Source organism: Scophthalmus maximus, chromosome 7 (genome assembly GCF_022379125.1).
Source record: "Scophthalmus maximus strain ysfricsl-2021 chromosome 7, ASM2237912v1, whole genome shotgun sequence".
Taxonomy (NCBI): domain Eukaryota; kingdom Metazoa; phylum Chordata; class Actinopteri; order Pleuronectiformes; family Scophthalmidae; genus Scophthalmus; species Scophthalmus maximus.
Window position 1 is genome coordinate 8,675,001 of NC_061521.1, and position 20,481 is coordinate 8,695,481.

At 45.8% G+C, this 20,481-nt stretch overlaps 1 protein-coding gene across 2 annotated transcripts in view; it reads left to right on the forward strand.

Annotated features, from left to right (window-relative positions):
* ptpn9a (protein tyrosine phosphatase non-receptor type 9a) overlaps positions 1–18,888 on the forward strand; it is a 23,431-nt gene extending 4,543 nt beyond the window's left edge. For both annotated transcript variants that reach the window (XM_035642527.2, XM_035642528.2), the window contains 12 exons: positions 4,736–4,879; positions 8,431–8,520; positions 10,088–10,212; positions 11,344–11,449; positions 12,180–12,290; positions 12,749–13,065; positions 13,464–13,551; positions 13,848–13,917; positions 14,069–14,147; positions 14,279–14,429; positions 15,275–15,482; positions 16,380–18,888. In XM_035642527.2, the coding sequence (XP_035498420.1) occupies positions 4,736–4,879; positions 8,431–8,520; positions 10,088–10,212; positions 11,344–11,449; positions 12,180–12,290; positions 12,749–13,065; positions 13,464–13,551; positions 13,848–13,917; positions 14,069–14,147; positions 14,279–14,429; positions 15,275–15,482; positions 16,380–16,570 (1,680 nt within the window). In that variant the 3' untranslated portion in view covers positions 16,571–18,888. The remainder of the gene's footprint in view (positions 1–4,735; positions 4,880–8,430; positions 8,521–10,087; positions 10,213–11,343; positions 11,450–12,179; positions 12,291–12,748; positions 13,066–13,463; positions 13,552–13,847; positions 13,918–14,068; positions 14,148–14,278; positions 14,430–15,274; positions 15,483–16,379) is intronic.
* The last annotated feature ends 1,593 nt before the right edge of the window (positions 18,889–20,481 follow it).

Here is a 20,481-nt window from a genome sequence, read left to right on the forward strand (position 1 = left end):
CAAACATCTCACACAAGAAGGATTTCTCTTTTTGTTGCTGGTCTCTCTTCTCTCTTCCCACCGTCCTCTCCTTCCATCCCCCATGTCTGTCCTCTCACCCCGACCCGTCGAGGCAGATGTTCCGCCCACAGCCGACTCCGGTCCTGCTGGAGGTTTCTTCCTGGAATTTCTTTCTCCCTCTCCACTGTCGCTGAGTGCTTGTTCACTGTGGGAGCTGTTGCGTTTCTTTATAGTATTGTAAGCTCTCGACCTTACTATGTAATGTGCCTTGACATAATATATGTTGTGATTTGGCACTATATAAATACAATTTAATAGAGTTCCATTGCGGGTTACATTAGAATTTATTTTACTATTCGGCACCTGCGAGTTGTGGTAGACATTTTTCAGACATTTTATGGACACAACATTGTACAATGGTGCATTAATGATGATTAATGAAGCTTCGCAGTCAACAGCACATGTAGTCGTGGTTCGCAGCACAAAGCACCAGCAGATAAATCTTTTTTTTGTCGGATGGATCCAGTGAACAAAATACTGTTGTGGCAGAAAAAGAGCCAAAATAGAACATGGTGGGATGGAGCACCGTGTCAAGGTTGTAGGCGGCATAAAGTTCATAAAATGGTCACGGATACTAAACATTGAGCAGCAGAAAAAGAGGGTGCATAGAGAATAATAAGTGGAGAACATGTAACTTAGGAGCGTTCAAGTTATGTTTATGACTATGAACACCCACACAGCTACAGTTTGTCGAAGCGCTTCCTTATCTGGGTTTTGGTTGAACAAGAACAGTTATTTAAAGGCGTCACTTTGGGACAATATTAATGGACTTTCTTCTATAATAATCAATAATGGATAGTATAATTTCAGCCCATGTCCACGGTACATGCACTACTTTCAGTTAACAGTTCCACAACGCAATGTGTCCTTTTGTGTTGATGCTGAAACAACTGTGAATCGTTCCTGTTTTGAACTCTCAAATCAACTGCTCACCGCCCAGTAAAGTGCTTCGTTTAAAGAACAGGATGTGAGTGGACGTGGAATGGACTTTGAAGACGGTCGCCTCCTCTGCGCAGGAACAGTGATCTGATTCGTCAAAGCTGTGTGTGTGGGGGGCAGGGTCCCCGCACCCTTTTGGGTCCGTTTGGCCAACATCCGACCCCTCGCTCCAGGCACAGCGGTGACCCCAATCAATCCACCATCGACTTTTATTGTGGACAGCAGCAAAAAAAAAAAACCAACCCCAACCCATCAGGGACCAACCCTGACAACAGACAGGATTGCGTAAAGCCATCCGCGTATTGGAAGCTGACCTTAAATACCACTCGATTCAAATGTCTCTCATCAGTGTGTCAGAACGGTAAAACGGAGGAAATAAAGACTTGTGATGGGATACGGACTAGTTCTGCACCGGCACGGAGCCCTCGGCCTATTCACGTGTCACTCTGGGGCAGTTTGAGCCAGAATTAAGTGTTCGAATGAATAATCAAGAACTTTGATTAAAAAGAAATTGTCTTGAGATTGTATCTCCCGTCGTATCACAAGTGGAACAAGTCAAGTCAATATTTGTGCGTCCTCCAGGAACTGAGTGAGTGGCTCCTCCGCGGCGAGTCTTCCACCGCAGCCCGGCGCGCCATGGCGAAAAAACAAACTGGTCCGTCCCCGAATTCCACGTTTGGCGGATATGGCCCCGAGTGCAGCAAAGCCAAACAAGACGCGGCTCCTGCAGGAACAGAGGGTCACTGCCTGGACTTGGCAGGCTCCCCTTAAAAGGCCAAGGGAGAAAGAGCAGCTGTCAGAGAGCGCGCGGCAAATCCTTTGGAAACCCGAGTGTACCTGACGGCGGTCGGACAGGAAGTTGTCTTTGGCCTGACACAGGAGGATTAACGCTTCCCAGTGCAGCGCAGCAACAAAGAGCAGGCGGCCCACATCGGATGGGACTTGGGGAGATTTCTTTGACAACTCGCGCAGTGATCCCTGCTTTCATGGATTCGCAGGATCGAGTTTTAGCAAAGCTCAACGAGATCTACTCTCCAGCGACAAAAGTGCAATCTGATCTCCTACATGCCCTTTCACCATTGCATCAAGTACTTCCACATTTGCCGAATCTTGTTGTTATCAACAGTTAGTTTTTTGCATTTTTTTCTCTGTTGATAGTTTTCAAGTGAGACAAATCACAGCTTGAAGTTTGCCTTTTTCTAGTTTCCTTATTTAGGAAGTTGATAGAACCTGCTTTTCTTCCATCATCCTCCCATCGGAGGACTGGCACCAACCACGTGCACTCCCACTCTACTCCCTAGATATCAGGGGAAAATAATAGTAGACAACGTGCAAATTCGAAATAGATAATAAAAGAATAGTTGTTCCTATAATGTTCCTTTTTTTTCTTTTTCTTTTGAGGCTGTCGCTGTGAGCGGTGGTTCTCTTCAGTGGACGAACGCCGGCTTAACTGTGGTCATGTGACCCAAGCGTCGGGCACCAGTCATGCGTTTCGAGTTGCTCGTGCGGAGATCATGACCTTTGTCCCTTTTTCAAAAGACAGTCTCTGGCGACAGAAATGGCGAATGTCCCCACTGATCTTTCTCAGGCCGCCCGCCGGGCCCCTGGTCGTTACGCGGAGCCCGTCCCGACTGACGCTATGACCTGTGTCGCCCGGGTGCTCACAGACAACCGATGACCTCTGAAAGAGGCTGTGAGATGTAGCTGAATTCCCTTTATTGTTTTGAACGTTTACTGTTCCTCACAGTGTGGACTTGCTTGCTCAAAAAGTGGACCGAACAGTTCACTCCTGACGTCCGGGACCTTTCCTTATCAATTCACGTTCGAACCGTTAGTATCTTATTTGGGGGAATCTGCTCAAAATCTCAGCGATCCGTTCTTGGATGCCCCCCCCCCCCCCCACCCCTCATGAGAATCGGATATGAAGCGCCCTCGGCCCCTGTCAGGTGCGATCATCCCTCATCCCCTGCATGTTAACGTGTCTGAACAGAGCAGAAGCTGACCCCCCCCCCCCCTTCTCTGTGTGAAAGCGCTGGCTTCTCCTGAGGAGAGACAGTGGCATCCTGTCTTCGGGCCCGGCGCTCGTCAGTGATCGTTTTGTATTCCTAAAGAGCCGCGGACTCCCACAGCTTGACTTCCTGTCTCCTGTGCGTGCCCCGGCGCTGCTGTGCCTGACCAGAGAAGCGGAACCCTGTGTTTAAAGTGTGAGCTTTCAGTGCGCGTGTGTGTGTGTGTGTGTGTGTGTGTGTGTGTGTGTGTGTGTGTGTGTGTGTGTGTGTGTGTGTGTGTGTGTGTGTGTGTGTGTGTGTGTGTGTGTGTGTGTGTGTGTGTGTGTGGGGGGGGGGGGGGGGGGGGGGGGGGGGTAAGACCAGAGGGGCTGACAGGAAGCTCCTGAAAGACCGCTGGGTAAATGCACAAGAGGGCTGGACGGCCTCTGTGGTAAACACATTTTCCCAAATTACAGGTGCCGTGTGTGATGTGAGCTTGAGGATCTAAATCAGTCTCAGCATTGTTTTTTAGTGCCATTCCTCTATCAAATATTTCTTTCTATTATCAAACTGTTCACATTACTTCCAAAGTAAACGGTGTCACCTGTTGGCCCCTCACTCAGCGGTTCCCGTCAGCTCTTTGTTCCTTGTGAAATCTTTCAGTTCTTGGTTTTGTTTGCCCAAGACTTTTACCGTTTTTTTTTTTGTTGTTCTTGTTGTTGTTTCAGTCTAACTGATCTCAGCAGCTTGTTTCATCGAAGAAGCTCTAAGAACCCACTGTCCTCTACAGAGACGGACGCCAAATGAGCGATAGTGTGTGAAGTGAAAACACTGACCTTTTATCAGCACACACACACACACACACACACACACGGTGCGTTTTGTGTGTCCGCGTGGCAGATGTAAAACGTACGTTACCCCTTGATTACCATTGATCTGAAGCAAGTTGAGAAAAGCTATTTTAGTCCCACTAAGAATCGAACTGAGTGCCACGGAACAAACAGTTGTGTTGCTATGGGCTTAAAAAACAGCAACTTTTACGAGAAGTCCTAATGCCATCAGGAGTTAAACGGTATCACCAGTCACCCATCATAACATCGCTGCCCGGTTTTTTCTTTTGCTCTTCTGGGCTTCACTCCCTGTGGTTCCTTTCAGATTCCGCAAGAAACAAATAAGCGTCTTCCTTCTCGTTTGATGGCCGATTACGCAAATTCTTCCCGGTTCGAACGACGGATCAGACAACTTGAATTGGGTTCGGAAAACAAAGTCGAACCGGTGTCATTGTTTGCTTTGCAGCCGAGTACTCTTGAAAGCCAAGAGTGTTGCCCTGTCTTTATTGCAGTTCCTCAAGTCATTGGCAGCAGTTCAGCAGGGTTCCATCTTCTTCATGCTCTTCACACTCACTTTATTAAAATGTCAACATCCACAGCTCAACTGGAAGCTCTTCTTGTTTGGAACGAAATTCACCCGCAGTCACGTCGACACGTGTCGCTCTTCAGTCTTCCCTTTTTTGGTTTTGCCCTACCAATTTAATTCAGCACCATGGTCTGTATAGACTACAGGGCAGCGGGTCTCACCGGGCCGATCGACTCGCGTCAAAGATTCTGTGAGGCGGAAGGTGACACTTCCCCTGGAGGATGTATCAAGTTTAAAAGCCCAGTTTCACTTCCTGCCTGTTTGACCCTTCCATTATGGGAGTGTGTGTGTGTGTGTGTGAGACTGACCGACCGCATGTGTGTCTGTTTCAGGCTACCAGGCAGTTTCTGGAGGAAATCAACAAGTGGACCAGTCAGCATGGAGTGTCGCCGCTGTCCAGGGAACTGGCCGTCAAGTTCCTCATGGCTCGCAAGTTCGACGTCCTCCGAGCCATCGAGCTCTTCCACAGTTACAGGGTGAGGGCGGGCGGACGGACACAATCCTTTCAGATCCAAGCACATTTGCGGCGCTGAATGTCTTCTGAGTGACTTTACGGTTTCTGGCACCCACACTGCGAAGCCCCACACTTTTTAAAACCAGTTTTTCTATGAAGTGCTGAATCACTGGTCTCCGCATATTTCAGGAGATATAAGGAGATTGTTTGGATTTTCCTACCAATATAAATAGTGTTATGATTAGTGTCAGCATGTATTGTAAACAAAAACATGCACTGCAAATGCAAAAGTGCTAAGTTCATCATCTAATTCGGGAAACCTACTCATATTTGACCATTTTTTATCATGCAGGACGCAGTCTTAGGTCAGAGAGGTTGAAGGATTAGAACATAAACCCAAGCGCTTGATGCCGACTTTCTATACCGAACACTTTTCAATGGTCCACGCACACATGCTGCTTGTTCTCTCGCGCTCTGAGGTTTGATTCCCTGTCATTTTAAAGTTGTGAATGTTACACAGCCCGTCTCATTGTCGTCTGCTGAGAGGTTTTTTTTCCGAAAATCTATTGCTTCCTCGACGCTCACGCCGTCTGTCAGCAACAGTTGTCGGCTGCCACCGGGCCTGAAAGTGAAGAAAGGCTTTTAGGTAAACTGACTCGTCGCCAGCTCTTACTCTGATTGGTTTGTATTTTACTGGAAAAATCTAAATTTAGAAACATAAATACCTCATAATTCTAAACACTTGCTATTTCAACATCATCGAAACGACCTACAGCCACATAGGAACAATCTACCTCGTGTTCCTAACCTTTTCTTCCTTATTGTATGAGCCGCACAGAAGAAAAAAAAAATGATATTACTTAAGCCTGTTGTTTGGAAAATGATGACACAACTACAAAGTCTTAAACCAATTGTGTCTGCAGTTTATTACTTTTCAGATGGAGAAAAAGAATAACTGATGACATGTTACATTGTACAACACGTTTCGAGTTGACGCTCGAGGTTGGACGTGCCTGACCAGGCCCGGTGACACACAACATTTATTTTGCATGCCGGCTCGGTTTTGCATGCCGACATGCCATGCCAGGTGTCCATGCAAAGTAAACAGGAAGCAAACTGCCCAATCGGACGATCTGCCTCCGCTCTCCTGGCTCATTTTGACGTTTGATGTCGGGCAGGACGTGCGTTCGCATTGACAGGATCTGATTTGCTCTGACCTGCGCCCGGGTATTTGTTGAAGTGCGATTCGGTTGGCTCGGTGCCCGCGCTGCGTCAAGCTTCTCTCAAGCTCAGTTCGGCGACGCGTGAAGTCCCCCCGTTCCGTTGAAGCCCCCCGATGTGTATGTGTGAGGGGCTTTGTGAAGTTTTTAGTACGGTGAATCCTTCAATAGGGGTTGTAAGGCATAACAAGTTACTAAAAAAAAAAACAGATATGAAAAGTCATAAATAGATCGTACGTGAGCCTGTTGGGTCTTTGGAGGCATTAGAAGTGCATGACGAGCTATATGCGGTATCTCTGATGTTCTCCTTTTTTTAAAATTCAAATTCAAATTGAAAGAGAGGGCGGTTTTTGAAAAAAATGCCTCTGTAATCTAATCTATCTATTAATCTTCGCACCTCGATAAACAATTTCCAGCAATCCCAAATACACACTTAATGATTTACCGTATACGTATTCCAATAAGATCTCATATTATTAAACATTATCGCTCCCCACCTCCACACAGTTTTAAGAACTGAACTGGTTTATTCCAAAAGTTGTAAAACTGAAATCCATGTCGTCTTAGATAATGAGAACAGTGACAAAAGATCTTCACACATACTTATGATCCCCCAAAAAAGTTGTCTGATCGATTTTTTTCCATTGATTCACATTTTTGTGTTTGCACATAGATGCAACTAAAAGTGACTATATGCAATCCTTATATATGCGAAAGGAGTTTCAGTTCTGCAGTTCCCCCCCAGCTCTATGGAGTGTTTTATCATCTTTCAGATCATTTATTACGTTTTTTATGGCCTGCGAGCCTCAGGTTATGATTTTGATTTTATATTCTTGCGATGCATTGTCATGATCTCCTTGACATTGCGGGGCGGTCGCCCCTCAACGGCTTTGCTCTGCACACCGTGAAGTTGGCAGTTTTGATCATTTCACAGTGGATCCTGGCTTCCCTTCTGGTCCCATGATCCTGGTTGAATTTGTCAAAGCTTTGTCTTTGTTCCGGTCTCACATGACCACTCGGTGTCAGTTGGCGAGGTACGTCTTACCGTGAGGCATTCGGCCTATGCAGATCCCGGATATGACATTACTGATGGCGGCTCTTCAGCATAATGTATCTATTGTGTTTTTCAAACCTTATACTTGTACTGTCATTATTGTCTCTCACTCTCAGACACTCGACGATCTTAAAAATCAGAAGGAACTAGAAATGCACTCAGTAGAGCACACACTGTATCACCACCAAGGCCCAACAGGTCCCCTTGAATCGGGCCGCACCAAATGACACACTCATCGATATCAGACGCCTAAATATGCCAGATTTCTTAATCATCAAGATCCATGCAGTGTTATTATGTCTTCGCCCCCGTCAGTTTGTTGGTTGGATGGTTGGTTGGCTTGTATGTGTGTTTTTTTGTTTTTCAGCAGGATTACACAAAAACTTTTGAATGGATTTCCACGAAACTTGGTGGACGGATGGGACATGGGCCAAAAATTGAACCCATTACATTTTGGCCCAGATCTGGACAAATGGGCGGCTCCAGTAGAAACATCTTTTAACGCTTTCTTTAACATTGTGATTTGGGGCATTTTTATTTTTTTTTTACATTTTCACTGGGGAATATATATTAAGAAAAAAATCAAGGCATATATCTGGGGGACAGCTGTCTATAAGTGTGTGCAGTTTGGTGCGGCTTGATTTGATTTAAAGGGTTGTCGGGCCTCGGCGGAGGAATGCGTGGATCCGCTCCAAAATGTAATGGGTTCCGTCTTGGCCCGTGTCCCAGCCTTCCACCAAGTTTCTTGGAAATCCGTCCTGCAGTTTTTGCGTAATCCGGGCTGACAGAAAGAAAACAAGCCAAACGGACAGGGGTGAAAACTTAACCTTCCGCGGCGGAGATTATAAAAGAACCGCAGTAAATGTAAAACTAATCAACAGATTGTCAGTACAACCAGATGCTACATTCAAATCAGAGTAAATACATATTGAGGGGAAACCGTTTTGGGTTTCATGCCCGGTCTTCCACATAGGTGAGGCTGATCCCTGCTCCATCAGTGGGAACTTCCATCCAAATAGTTCCGTATTATTTAAAAAGGCCAAACAAAAAAACAAAACAACGTAAATAAAACTGTAAACGGAAAAATGACACCTCCCAAGCTTGGTCTCAGAGAAAGTTCAAGAAACTCCCACACATGGGGGGGGGGGGGTGGAAACCCATGCAGAGAAGGATCCTCTTGGCAGGAAAGTCAGGCATGCAATTCTCTATTGTTCACGGAGAAGAATTCACCTCAAAGTGACGGCCGGTTATAGTAACACCGGAGCCCCGCTTCTCATGCTGTGATCTGCTTCTCTCCAGGAAACGCGTCTGAAAGAGGGAATCGTCAGACTCCAGCCTCAGGAGGAGCCTCTGCGCTCAGAGCTGCTCAGTGGAAAGTTTACCGTGCTGGTGAGTCCGCCCTTCACGTCTCCCGTCCACTTGGCATCAATTAGCATAAATGTGCCGTGTTTTTGTCGTATAGAAGAACAAGTATGAGGCTGAAGTGACGTCCTAAACATTAAAAGACCAAAACCAGCAGAGGATTGTCTGAGCATCCAAAGCTGTTTTGAAATAATCCACAGTGAATGCCATTTTTTTAATCTAATTTGAGTACAAATAAAAAATGTTTCATGCTGTTATAGGGATATTGCTGAGCCTTTTTTTAAAAATTGAATTATATTTGTGACCTTTTTTACGGGTCTGAGAACCACACACAGGCTGTTGAAAAATGTTGGTTTTGGTCTTTTCACTGGTTTGTTGACAGCGGAAAAAAAATAAATAGAAATAACATCAGCTTTTCCTCCCCTGCGCCTGCGGACAGTTCCATGTTCACCTGTTGCAAGTCATGATTTTTGTCATGATACTGCTCACCTGTCTTTTTCTGAAAAAGGCCTAAAACATGCTTCGCTCCTGTCGAGTACATCTCCCCTTGGCAGGAGTTACCGTTCGGATGTTTAGGGTTCTTTTGGAGTTTGGCTCGAGGATCGGGTCACTCAATAACTTTTAACTTCAGTGGGTCCCGACTTGCTGCTTCATGGAGCCCACTTGTCCGTTAACAAGGAGCTTTATGGTTGACGCCAGAGAAGCGAGCTCTCTATCAGGAGCTCCTTCCGGTCCTCCAGCCAAGTGATGCTCCTGTGGTAGATAAATTTAGCCTTTTGTCAGCCAGATCACAACCATAACAGATGCCCCCACCCCCCCCCTCCTCCATCACACACACACACACACACCCTCCTGTGTTTCCCTTCTTCCTTCCTTATCGACATGCCACAGGGGCATTGATGCTGTACATCCTCTTGTCTGACGTCTGAGCTCCCCAGCCTCAGCAGCGGGCTTCATATCCTGTCTGAGGTATTTTTATCCCCCTGATGCCCGAGAACGCAGGCCCATTTGCTCACAAAGGGACGGCTCCGCAGTATCTTTGGTCGGTCGGCGTCATTCGAGCAGAGAGAGAGCCTCTTGTGTGCCACCAGCAGCCTTGAGGCTGATCAGGCTTGACGTGTCAAATATGCCGTGTCCCTCTCAGGAAGAGGGAAGACATGCAGCATCGGCGCTGACAAGAATTGTTCCTCCTGCTGAATTGTTGACAGCCCCCATTGGCAGTGTGCCAGTAACCAGCATGTGAACTCAGGAGCCCCCCTGTGGTCATCGTTCATCCTTCAGTTCTGCCGAGTCTTGTTGTGCCAAAAAAAAAAAAAAAAAAAAAAGAACAACCCAACAACAGCCCCAGTAATCTCCCTCAAGCGCCACATGATTTCCACGAAACTCTCCGTCAGTCCGCTTGTAAAACTTATTACAGACGTCATTTTCTCAAAAGAAAAAAAAAACATGAACATGAAACCTTCCAAACAAAATGACAATACACATTGCACAGATCAGCGCGAGACATTTTCAGATCCTGGCAGCGACGCGGTGATTAACTCGCCCCACGAGGCCCGGCGGCTGATGTAACCCTGTTGGCGTTGTGTGTCCGCAGAGTGTGCGCGACCCGTCGGGCGCCTCCATCGCCTTGTACACGGCCAAACTGCACCACCCCAACAAGACGGGCAACCACGTGGTGCTGCAGGCCCTCTTCTACCTCCTGGACCGCGCGGTGGAAAGGTGAGGACGGAGGTTTCACAGGTCGACAGTCTGAATACAATCCCATCTTTGATCTATATTTAACCTGTACATAATGTTTTTGTCTCACTGCATTGTACGCTACATAATAACTTGTGCGCAATATCACCCCCATGACTCATTCTATTGTTCATACTGTTTAGTCTGAGCGCACTATCAATATTTTTTTTCCCCAATTGTAAATACCACGGGAAATCCTCTCTATATCCCTCATTACTTAACTTTTCATTCTGTACATTGTTCATCTGTATATAGTGTTCATGCTACACATTCATTTACTGGACACGTACAGTGGTTTGTGACACAGGTCCTGCACTGAACTCTGGCACAGCCTTGAAAACACGTTGAAAAGCTGCACTCTTTACATTCAAATGCAATGAAATTCATCCGCTCGTAGAACTATATGTAAATCAGTTAGGAAAAAGTACATAAAAAAAACACACGTAACAAAAAGAAACGTTAAAATAATCCCACAAAGTACAAATCACTGAGTTATGTCCAGCGGTCAGTAGACTTCCCCATCTGAGGACGAACACTGTCTGTGAGGCAACGCTAATTTTCCTGAGGGAAGTAATGTGAACCGACCATGTGCCTGGCGGTTGGTGTCAGCCGTAGTGCGAAGGGCCGTCCCTCCGCAGCAGGACACGTCTTACTGTCGACGTCCTGGTTCGGTCAGGTTGCCAAACCCAGAGAGGATGCTGTGCCATTTGAATTCCCCAGAAATCTGATGTTATTCACAGTGTCAACAGGGGACGTCATCGTTGATGTGAACTGGTGGCTCAACAGTTTTGGACTTCCTTAAAAAAAAAAGAAGAAATCAACAAATATCTCTTCCTGTTTTCTTAACATTTAAACTAGAAATTTTTTCAAACCGCCCCAGCAGTTGATTCGCAAGTAGGTTGGTTTCCCTTAGAGGAATCACAAACATGGAATAATAAGTTGAACTATTAAAAGACAGATTGCATTGTCCTCCATGTCAATTATTATGTATTTGAAGCCGTCAGTTTGCACTTGCACCCGCAGGAGTCAGTTGTTACCTGCGACCACTGACCTGTGTGATATACATATCATAAACATAAACATAAACACCTGAGTTTCTGGTTCTTTCCGCAGCTTTGAGACGCAGAGGAATGGCCTGGTGTTCATCTACGACATGGCAGGCTCCAACTACACAAACTTTGAGCTGGACCTGAGCAAGAAGATCCTCAACTTGCTCAAGGTTAGAAAAATGTGTACATGTGAAGTGTTTGTGCACAAGTACAGTCAATAAATAACAATGGAAAAGCACCACCCTGAGTTATGTCCTTGATCCTGGGAAGCAGCGGGTTGTTTGTGTTTTTTTATCTTAGAGAAATGTAATTGTAATCCATAGGGAAGAACAAATGTCTCACCGAATGAAGTGACGAGCGGAAGAATTGTTGAATCCATGCACAGTATGGCTGTTTAATAATCCGAGTGGTGCTTATTTTGGCATTTACCTGCAGCTCAGCGGTTTATGCTTTAAGGATCAGGTGGTATGTCATCTGAGGTCGACCACAGACACTCGAGTGGCCGCAGCAGCGGCAGTGGCATGTGTTCTGTGGCCACATATTGATCTAAAAATTGACTGGGGCAGTTGATACGTCCTCAAGGGGGATTTATTTTATGTGCAGACAGAGTACCACAATATAAAGTGGAGACGTAATGTGACATAATTATGTATGTTTGGATTGTCGCCAAGATATGCCTGTCCTCAACAAATGATTAACTGAGAAGGAGGGGGCGGCTCTGTGACTTATTGTCCAAACACTGTTTTGATAATGGAATAGCTTTTCTATTTTATCTCAGACACACAGAACTGGCAAATGAAGGTCTTTAAAAAAAAATAAGAATACAAATAAATCCTGTTGAATCTCTGATATAAATTGTAGTTGTTTAAAAAACATGTTATGCTGTTGTCTCTCCACCAGGGGGCGTTCCCTGCCAGGCTGAAGAAGGTGTTGATCGTCGGGGCCCCTGTTTGGTTCCGAGTGCCCTACAATCTGCTCAGCCTGCTCCTCAAGGAGAAACTCAGGGAGAGGGTAAACGGACGAGCTCTTTGTTCATCTTCTCACACAGCTGAGCTCACACATCGGCTCTTCGGCTCCGTGTTTATAATGACACTTTAAAAAAAGAAATTCTGTTTGGTGGCAGTGATTGTTGACAGTGATCATTGATCATTGAGCACTAATCAACCCTGCTGCCTCAAACATCCCCGGGGCGTTGAGGCTGGAGTCCCTGGAATCGATCAAACCTATAACATTACTGTCTCTGAAGAATTCAATTTGCCACCTGATGGACCACCATAAATTCACTTTCAGAATTATTTATGAAATCACGAATAACAAATAAACAGTTCACACTTTCATCTGTTTAGAGTGCTGTTTAAAAAACAGGATTCTATGGATCCACTACCTGTAACCATGCAAGCTTATTCCCAATAAATCTGTAGTTTATAAATCTATCTTTGCTGTCAATCCCCGTCTCATCTGACTTCCAGGTCCAGATGGTGAAGATGGCCGAGCTGCGCCAACACCTCCCCAGGGACTGCCTCCCGCAGCACCTCGGGGGCCTGCTGCCTCTGGACGCGTACAGCTGGAACCAGCAGCTGCTGGCGGGCCAGAACGGCCGAGTGGACCCCGTGGACGAGCTGGTGGCCATCCCCCTGGAGGACACGTCCATCCACACCCCCGGACCGGAGTCCATGCGGCCGCAGGAGCTGCTGACGCACCTCGGCAGGCTGCAGCGCACGGGCATCCATCTGGAGTACGAGGAGCTGCGCAAAGAACCGCCGGCCGGGACCTTCCACTGTGCACAGTGAGTTCAGAGTGGCACACGCAGGCTGGGGGTTCACATTTGGAGCTCTGCATTTTCATTCCAGAGGTGGGATTACTCATAAAAATGAAATAAAATGGGCACGTGACTTTTCATGCAAGCAAACGGTTAGATCGTGACCCCATAAATTCCCACATTACTTTTTTCACTTTCCACGAGGGAGGTTGTTTACATTACTAATGTGTCTCATGAACTGCACCCATCACTGTCTCTATTACTTCAAAATGTATTCAAATCTTCAAAGTAGCCTACAGTATTTTCAGTGTAGTTATCTAAACAAAAATAGCTGTGTACTTAGGGAATCAGGGTTTTCAATTTGAAGGGTCGTCACCGTTTTTTCCGTCTAGTAAATCATTTTTTTGTGCGTTGATGGTCCACAGAGCAGCCTACAATCAGGAGAGGAATCGCTACGGAGACGTGCTGTGCCTCGATCAGACAAGAGTGCGTTTGAAACCCAGAAGGAACGAGGTTGGTGCTCTTCTAAAGTCTGCGCATTACCAGTGTCCCAAAGAAACGGACCAGTTGCATTTATGTTCACTTGGCTGCCGACATGCTGCCACACTGGACTAACACCAGCTCTTTGTCGTACAGTACATTGATTGCGTTGCATTTACTCTGAAAAAAAAAGAATTGAACTCTCCTGCAGCCCCATGTATGACAACTGAGCCATACAATCTCGTTTAGATCATAGTTACTTCTTTTTTCTTTCTTTTTTTGGAAGGATTCCCTCCATCCCTGGGTTCATTTTAATGTTGTTCTTACAGAGATCGGACTACATCAATGCAAGCTACATGGACGGCTACAAACAGAAGAATGCATACATTGGTACTCAGGGTATGTCAAGTGTCACATATTTTTACTTCATGATACACATTAGGCTGCTGTTCCACGCCGTCAGAGGGACAATCCCCTTTACACTCAGTCACTGAGTGAATTGTTTTATTAAGCCTTTTCAATTCGCTTGAAATCTCCCGTTGCTGTGCAGGACCACTGGAAAAGACCTACGGCGATTTCTGGAGAGTGGTGTGGGAACAGAACGTGTTCGTCATCGTCATGACAACCAGGTAATATGAGTTGATCTTTGAAGCCCGCCGACGGTTCCCCCGCGCTTGATTGTTGAGTCATAAAAGATTAGCTGAGAACCCGCGAAGCTTCTTTTTTTTTTCATCACACGCGTCCCGTCCCTGTGCGGCAGGACAGACGAGGGCAGTCGGAGGAAGTGTGGACAGTACTGGCCACTGGAGGAAGGGGGGCAAGAGGTGTACGGCCACATGGCCGTGGTGAACCAGAGGGTGGACCACCACACCCACTACAACCACACGACCCTTGAACTGCACAACACTGAGGTAAAAACCAGCATAGTAGCAATAAAAAATATATTTTTCAGTGGAAATTCTGGCCAATAATTTGCAATGGTGAGATTAATTTCCCTCCCTTTATCTGGGACAGATGGAAGAAGGCTGAGCAGTGTAGCACAGACATCCCTCTTCTCCCCAAACTATTTCCGAAGCTGTTTTTCAGACATGGAAGTGTCTGGAAAATTGCGTGTGGACATTTCCCAGAGTTTGCCTTTCGCTTAAGACGAATGCAGCAGGACATTGTCAGAGTCCGACGCATTCACACCAACAGGGAAATCTCCGGAACATTCTGTGGCGTCTGGGTAGAGCAAGCAGGAGGCGCGGCCGCTCACCCGCTCGGGACTCTTCCAGAGATTTTCCTGCTGTGTTCCCACATGGCCTCACTCTGGATATTTTCCATGAATCTCACTAGGGGGCTGGGAGGAAAAGTTGCGTCAAGTGTCCGGAGCAACGTTTGTGGACACTTGCAGCCCCTCAGCAAAATTTCAGGACTAATGTCCAGACTTCATTGAAAGTCTGACAGCAGATTTAGACATGTGCAGTCACTGCTCCGGGCCAAGTCATCAAAAGGCACAAATAGTCATTTTCCATTTTCTGTCTGTGCACAAATTTAACACATTAGATAAAATGTGTATAGAAGTAAAATGTAACGGTGTTGGTTGGCCCCAGCTAAATTCATATTAACCAACATGAGACATCATCTTACTCTTGTGAGAAAGCAAGAAAGCCTATTCCCTAAGATGTCTTATTGTTCTTTTTAATGTTTCAATTGAGCCAAGTTTAAAGCATATAACTGTAAAAATACATTTTTTAAATTTTTTGTATCCATTCAGACATGTGAACAGAGACAAGTCAGTCATTTCCAGTACCTCAGCTGGCCTGACTACGGCGTTCCCACCTCAGCTGTGACGCTCATCGACTTCCTTGCAGCCGTGAAGAGACAACAGAGGAAAATGGTGAAGGCCTTGGGACTTCAGTGGACAGGCCACCCGCTGGGACCCCCGATGGTGGTCCACTGCAGTGCAGGGATTGGGAGAACAGGTGAGACCCGAAAGCTCGATGCCTGGTTCCACACCTGCTATTCACGTGTGTCCCGAGAGATCTGATCACAAGTTGACAGAGCTAAGTACGTGATTTCTCAAACACATGCGTCAATTATGTCATTGCTTTTAGTCTGATGACAAACGTGGGTCCGGTGTATCAATGTGAGAGAGAGGCGGCGAGAGCGGAGCCAGAAGGTGCTGAGTGAATCAAGGTGTAAAAAGGCCTTCGGTTCATTATGAAATCGTAGCTGGTCAGAGGACGTCTTCCATGTGGCCCAGGATGCATTTGCGTTCCCCAAAAAAAATGTGGCCACATGCGTCCCTGGCCACCTCCGAATGTGGTCTGTGTTGTTGTGATTGACTGAGGCAGCTGTTGTCCCGGGAACCTCATGCAAATAAATCAAGCAGCCACTTGGCAAAACCAGGATGAAATCTGTTTTCAAAAGAATTCTTTTGTCTTTTTGTGTGTCTCTAGCTGAAACGAATGTAGTCTGCAGCGATACAAAGGTTATGAAATAACTCCTGCTCTCAAGGAGGTTGTGTCACACTGACCGCTGGTTCTGTTATTTCAGGCTGCAACGGGAACACTTCTGTATAATGCGGTGCAGGTCAACTCCCTCCTCCGAAATGATCATCGAGTTGAATAAACACCTTTCTGAAAGCGGGTTCAGTGTAAACTGAAAATAATAACCTTCATGAAGTTAGGATTGTTGTATTAGAGTGTACCTAATACAGTGGTTAAGTGTATTGGCGGAGAACACCGAGTGGAAGAGATCTTAAAACCTTCGGCCAAATTTGTAACAAAAAACCTCAACTTGCCTCTACGTGTATTTTTTCTTTTAAAAGTGTTCATAATCCATTATCAATAATTCCATTTTGATGCTGTTGTTGGCAGGTACCTTCTGTGCCCTGGACATCTGTCTGTCCCAGCTTCAGGACGTAGGCTCGCTCAATGTGTGCCAGGCGGTGCGGCGCATGCGAACACAGAGAGCCTTCAGCATTCAGACCCCGGACCAGTACTACTTCTGCTACAATGCCATTCTGGAGCACGCCCAGAGACAGGGCCTGCTCCCCGCCAACCAGTGAGCTTCAGCCCCGACCTCCCAGACCAATCCGTGAGCCGCGAGAGATTCCCGCGGTCAGTCTGTCAACCCCCGCGCCGTGTTGTGTGACCAATTAGTGAGTCCGGGAAAGGGGCCGTCGTCCGAAACTAGGCCATTCCTCATTGGCAGACCAAGGCGGGACGGCGACAATAGAAGGCCCGAGTGCTGACATCATGATGTTTCAACGTGATGACATTCTGGCTGCCAACAATGTGACGTTTAGTTTTGTTTTTGCTGAACATATATCGGAAAATGTGCGGCAGGGTGAACACACTGCTCCAGTGTCACGCAGTTATGTGGTCTGTGGTCAGGGACATGCGCATCGGCCTTTTGAGTATTTATTTGCAACTTTAATAATGTAATGGTAGTTTCAGATTAGCACACCCCCCAAAATAAAAACGCCAATCGTTACCCCCTTATCCCAGATCGGGTCAAACTCCTCTGAAGTTTGTTTACGACCGCAAAACAATGAATTGGACTTTAAATTTCAGTCAAATCCGCCTCAAAGGCTGAAGTGAACGTGGCCGTGGTACTTTTCTCTTAACAGCTGCTGGAGAAAAGTCGTTTGTTGTTGTTTTTTTGTGGCGAAACGAATTCCCCATGAGTACTAAGACCGAGGTGAGAAATCATTTTTCAAAACGGCTAAAGCGGAGCTACTCTGGGTCCCACGTTGCTCTTTATGTTCAAATTGTAATTGTGATTGGAATGCAAGTTATTGACCCAATGTTAATTTTGCGGTGAAATGATCCTCTGCACAAGCACGGCGTTTTGATTCCAAACAGAGCGCTGACTCGCCACTGTCCAGCAACAACAATAGGGTATTTTTTTGCGCCTCCTGTGTCCGATTTTGGATGCGTTTTTTTTTTTTTAGCACATGGTTGCGTGGATGGTACGCGCTAGTTCTGCGTCGCCTCAGGGGCGACGCGCCGAACGCGAAAGGAGGTGAAAAGTGCTCGACTTGTTGGCGAAAACACCGTTTAATCAAAAGTTCTTTTGCTGAGAAGTTGTCTCTTCGAGGTTGTATGCTGCCCTCCTCTTTTCCCAGTGAATGGCCGTTAACTCATCCCGCCCGCGATCACTCACTGAACTACTGTCCGTGTGAATCCCTCTGTAGTTTTTCTTTTTCTCCCTCCCCCCTTTGTTACGTATCCACTGAAGGCCTCCGTCTCGGCCTAAAGTGTCGAGATCTCCTGACTCGCAGTACAGACAGTGACCAGCGTCCGTGCTTCGCCTTTTCTCACTAGCAGTGCCACCATGATGTAGTGATTGTGTGGGAATGTATTGCTTCGCCGCACCCACACGTGCACACACGTACACACTGGTTCGGAGCAGTCCATGCTGCAGTGACTAAGCCACTGAAGCGTACATCTGTGTAAGACATCAGTCAAGACCTCATGAGTAGTGCAATACTTCTTCTTCTTTTTTCTTCTTTTCTTTTTTTTTTACAAACAAATCATGTCTTAGCACTTTCAAAATAATGATTCCCAATGTGCTCCGAGATAAGTCCTTACAGGGAGAGGATGGTATGACACAACTCTATGGTAATTCTGTAGGTCTACAGGTGATGCTGGGATAACTTGATCATTATTTGTTCAATTTAGTAGCGCTTCAATATGAACCATTCCGTGGACATATGAGCTTTACTGAGACAAATCAAGAGGCTTTTACAGGGAAACCAGAAATGAATGATAGAATAGCTGAATCAAAACAAAAACAAAAAAAGCACAAATCTGTGCCTACACCATATAAAGTCCTTCTTGGGAACTTGAGAGTCCTAAATGTTGTCTGATGTATGTCTTCAACGTTTGTCGTCACTGTAACCTCGACAGGCTGTGGCTGTAATCCGTGCTTTCATCTGGTCCCTGTGTCTTGCCACTATTATAGAGTACAAGTGCCGAGTGCGTCTGTGTGTGTGTATGTGTGCGTGCTTGTGTGTGTGTGTGTGTGTGCGCGCGCGCGTCATATGTTGCATTATGTTGTTGCCGGGTGAAAAAAAAATTGTTTCTTTGCTACAGAATTCATATTGAATTTGCTTGTAGTGAAGCATTTTTTCAAGTCTGCCATCCTTATGCACTCTGATTTTAGAATATTTTTTTTTTCCTTTCAGCGATGGAGGCAAAATGTGCCCTGTTTTATTTTTCTATTGTATTCAACAGCGGTTTTCATACAATTACCCAGGATTATACAGTTATCTACATTAATTTTATATTTGTTCTGTTATAACCTATTACTTTATCATTTGTATTACTATTGAATCGAGCTATACTGTATTAAATAAAAACCATGTCAATGTGGACATTTTAGGTTGTGCTTGTTGATTTTTTTGGCATAGCCACTTAGCATATTTTGTAGAGCTGCCCTGCAGTCTTACAGGAAATGTAATGTTTCACTGTCTGTGCCTGCTGGTTGTGTGATAATGTGAAGTGATGATGTACTCAAAGCGTGCACACAGTTTTTTAAAGTTTGTCATTTCACTCGAGATAGAGCATACAACCAGTCAATCAAATAAATGAGCGTTGAAACACAACAAACTTTGCTTCCATACACATCAGGCAGGATCACTAATCTGTCTGGAAATGGTGGATCTCATGTTATGGCCTCAGCAGTCAAACAAAACCCAACTGAGTTCAGTTCAATAGAGCCAGCCATCTGTAACCTGTATTCATATTAACACAACAGTACTGGTCGATGTGTCATCAGATTTCCTAAACACTTAAACATTTTTAATGGGGGCCTTGGAAGTCCAGTATCCATGAACAATAGATTTAAACCTACACTGAATCTACTCATCACAATGATTGCCATCAACAACCGAGTGAGCGGCGTAAGCAGCAGCCCCGGAAAGTGTCAACTGTGATCTGAAACCCATGCGACCATAATCTACGCTCGGAGCCGAGTTCTGCAGCATGTGGGCATTTCTATGTCAACAATGCTTATTTGGGGGGGTGTGGTGTGACGTCCTCGGGGGCAAATTGGTGCTCTCGGTGTACTGCAGCAGTGAAGCTCACCGAGATGCAAGACTTCACTGCGACCGATTACACCTTCCTCAGTCCAATTCAAAGTGCGACTGAGTCAATGTTGTGGTCCTTGGGTTCTTCTTGCAAATGCTTTTATTCATTGTTGTCTTTATTACTCGGCGTCTCCCATTTGTCCCCGTGGAACACCCTTAAAGGATCATTGTGGCCAATTTCTAATACATCAGAGGTTGTCGTTGTGTTTTCCCGCCCCACATGCCTGCATTTATGTTTCACTGCATCTCCGGCTCTAAATCCTCCGACCGATGATGCGGTTCACAGCGTGAGCGTAGGACAATTTGAGATCCGAGACCTATGATCATCCGCTTTGCCACTTCTTTTACGAGTTTCTACAATGTGAGGATTGTGCTCAAAATGTGTTAGTAGAACTGCAAAAGAGGTCGACGCCCAAAAACCCACAGGGTGAAAAGGTTCCCTCGCAGAATTTGGCGCTGTGTGAATGCTCAAGAAGGTGGGAAAGTGAGGTGTTCGGGCGTCGAAAAGAGCCGCAGCGGCTCCACAAAGACTCAGAGTCCTGAGGCTCTCGGGGTTCTTGGTGAAATTGTCTCTCTTTTTTAAAACTTTTAATTGAAGCGCTGAACATTCATCAGCTTTTCATTGTCTTATGGCCTAAGGAAACCAAACGATGATCTAAATTGAATCTCATCAAGCTCAGTTTAAATAGACGATTTCTCAAATGAGGCCTTTGGGTGCGAAAGCTTTAATATGAGCACCTGAGATAAACCGTAAATAGCTACATAGGAATTATTGTTCCAGACGATTTTTTCAATTTAAAGTATTACAGGTTATGGAGGTCACGCAAGCGCTTTCAGTGTGTTGATTAATAAAAGAAGCTATAACAAAGCCTATTGTCACAGTC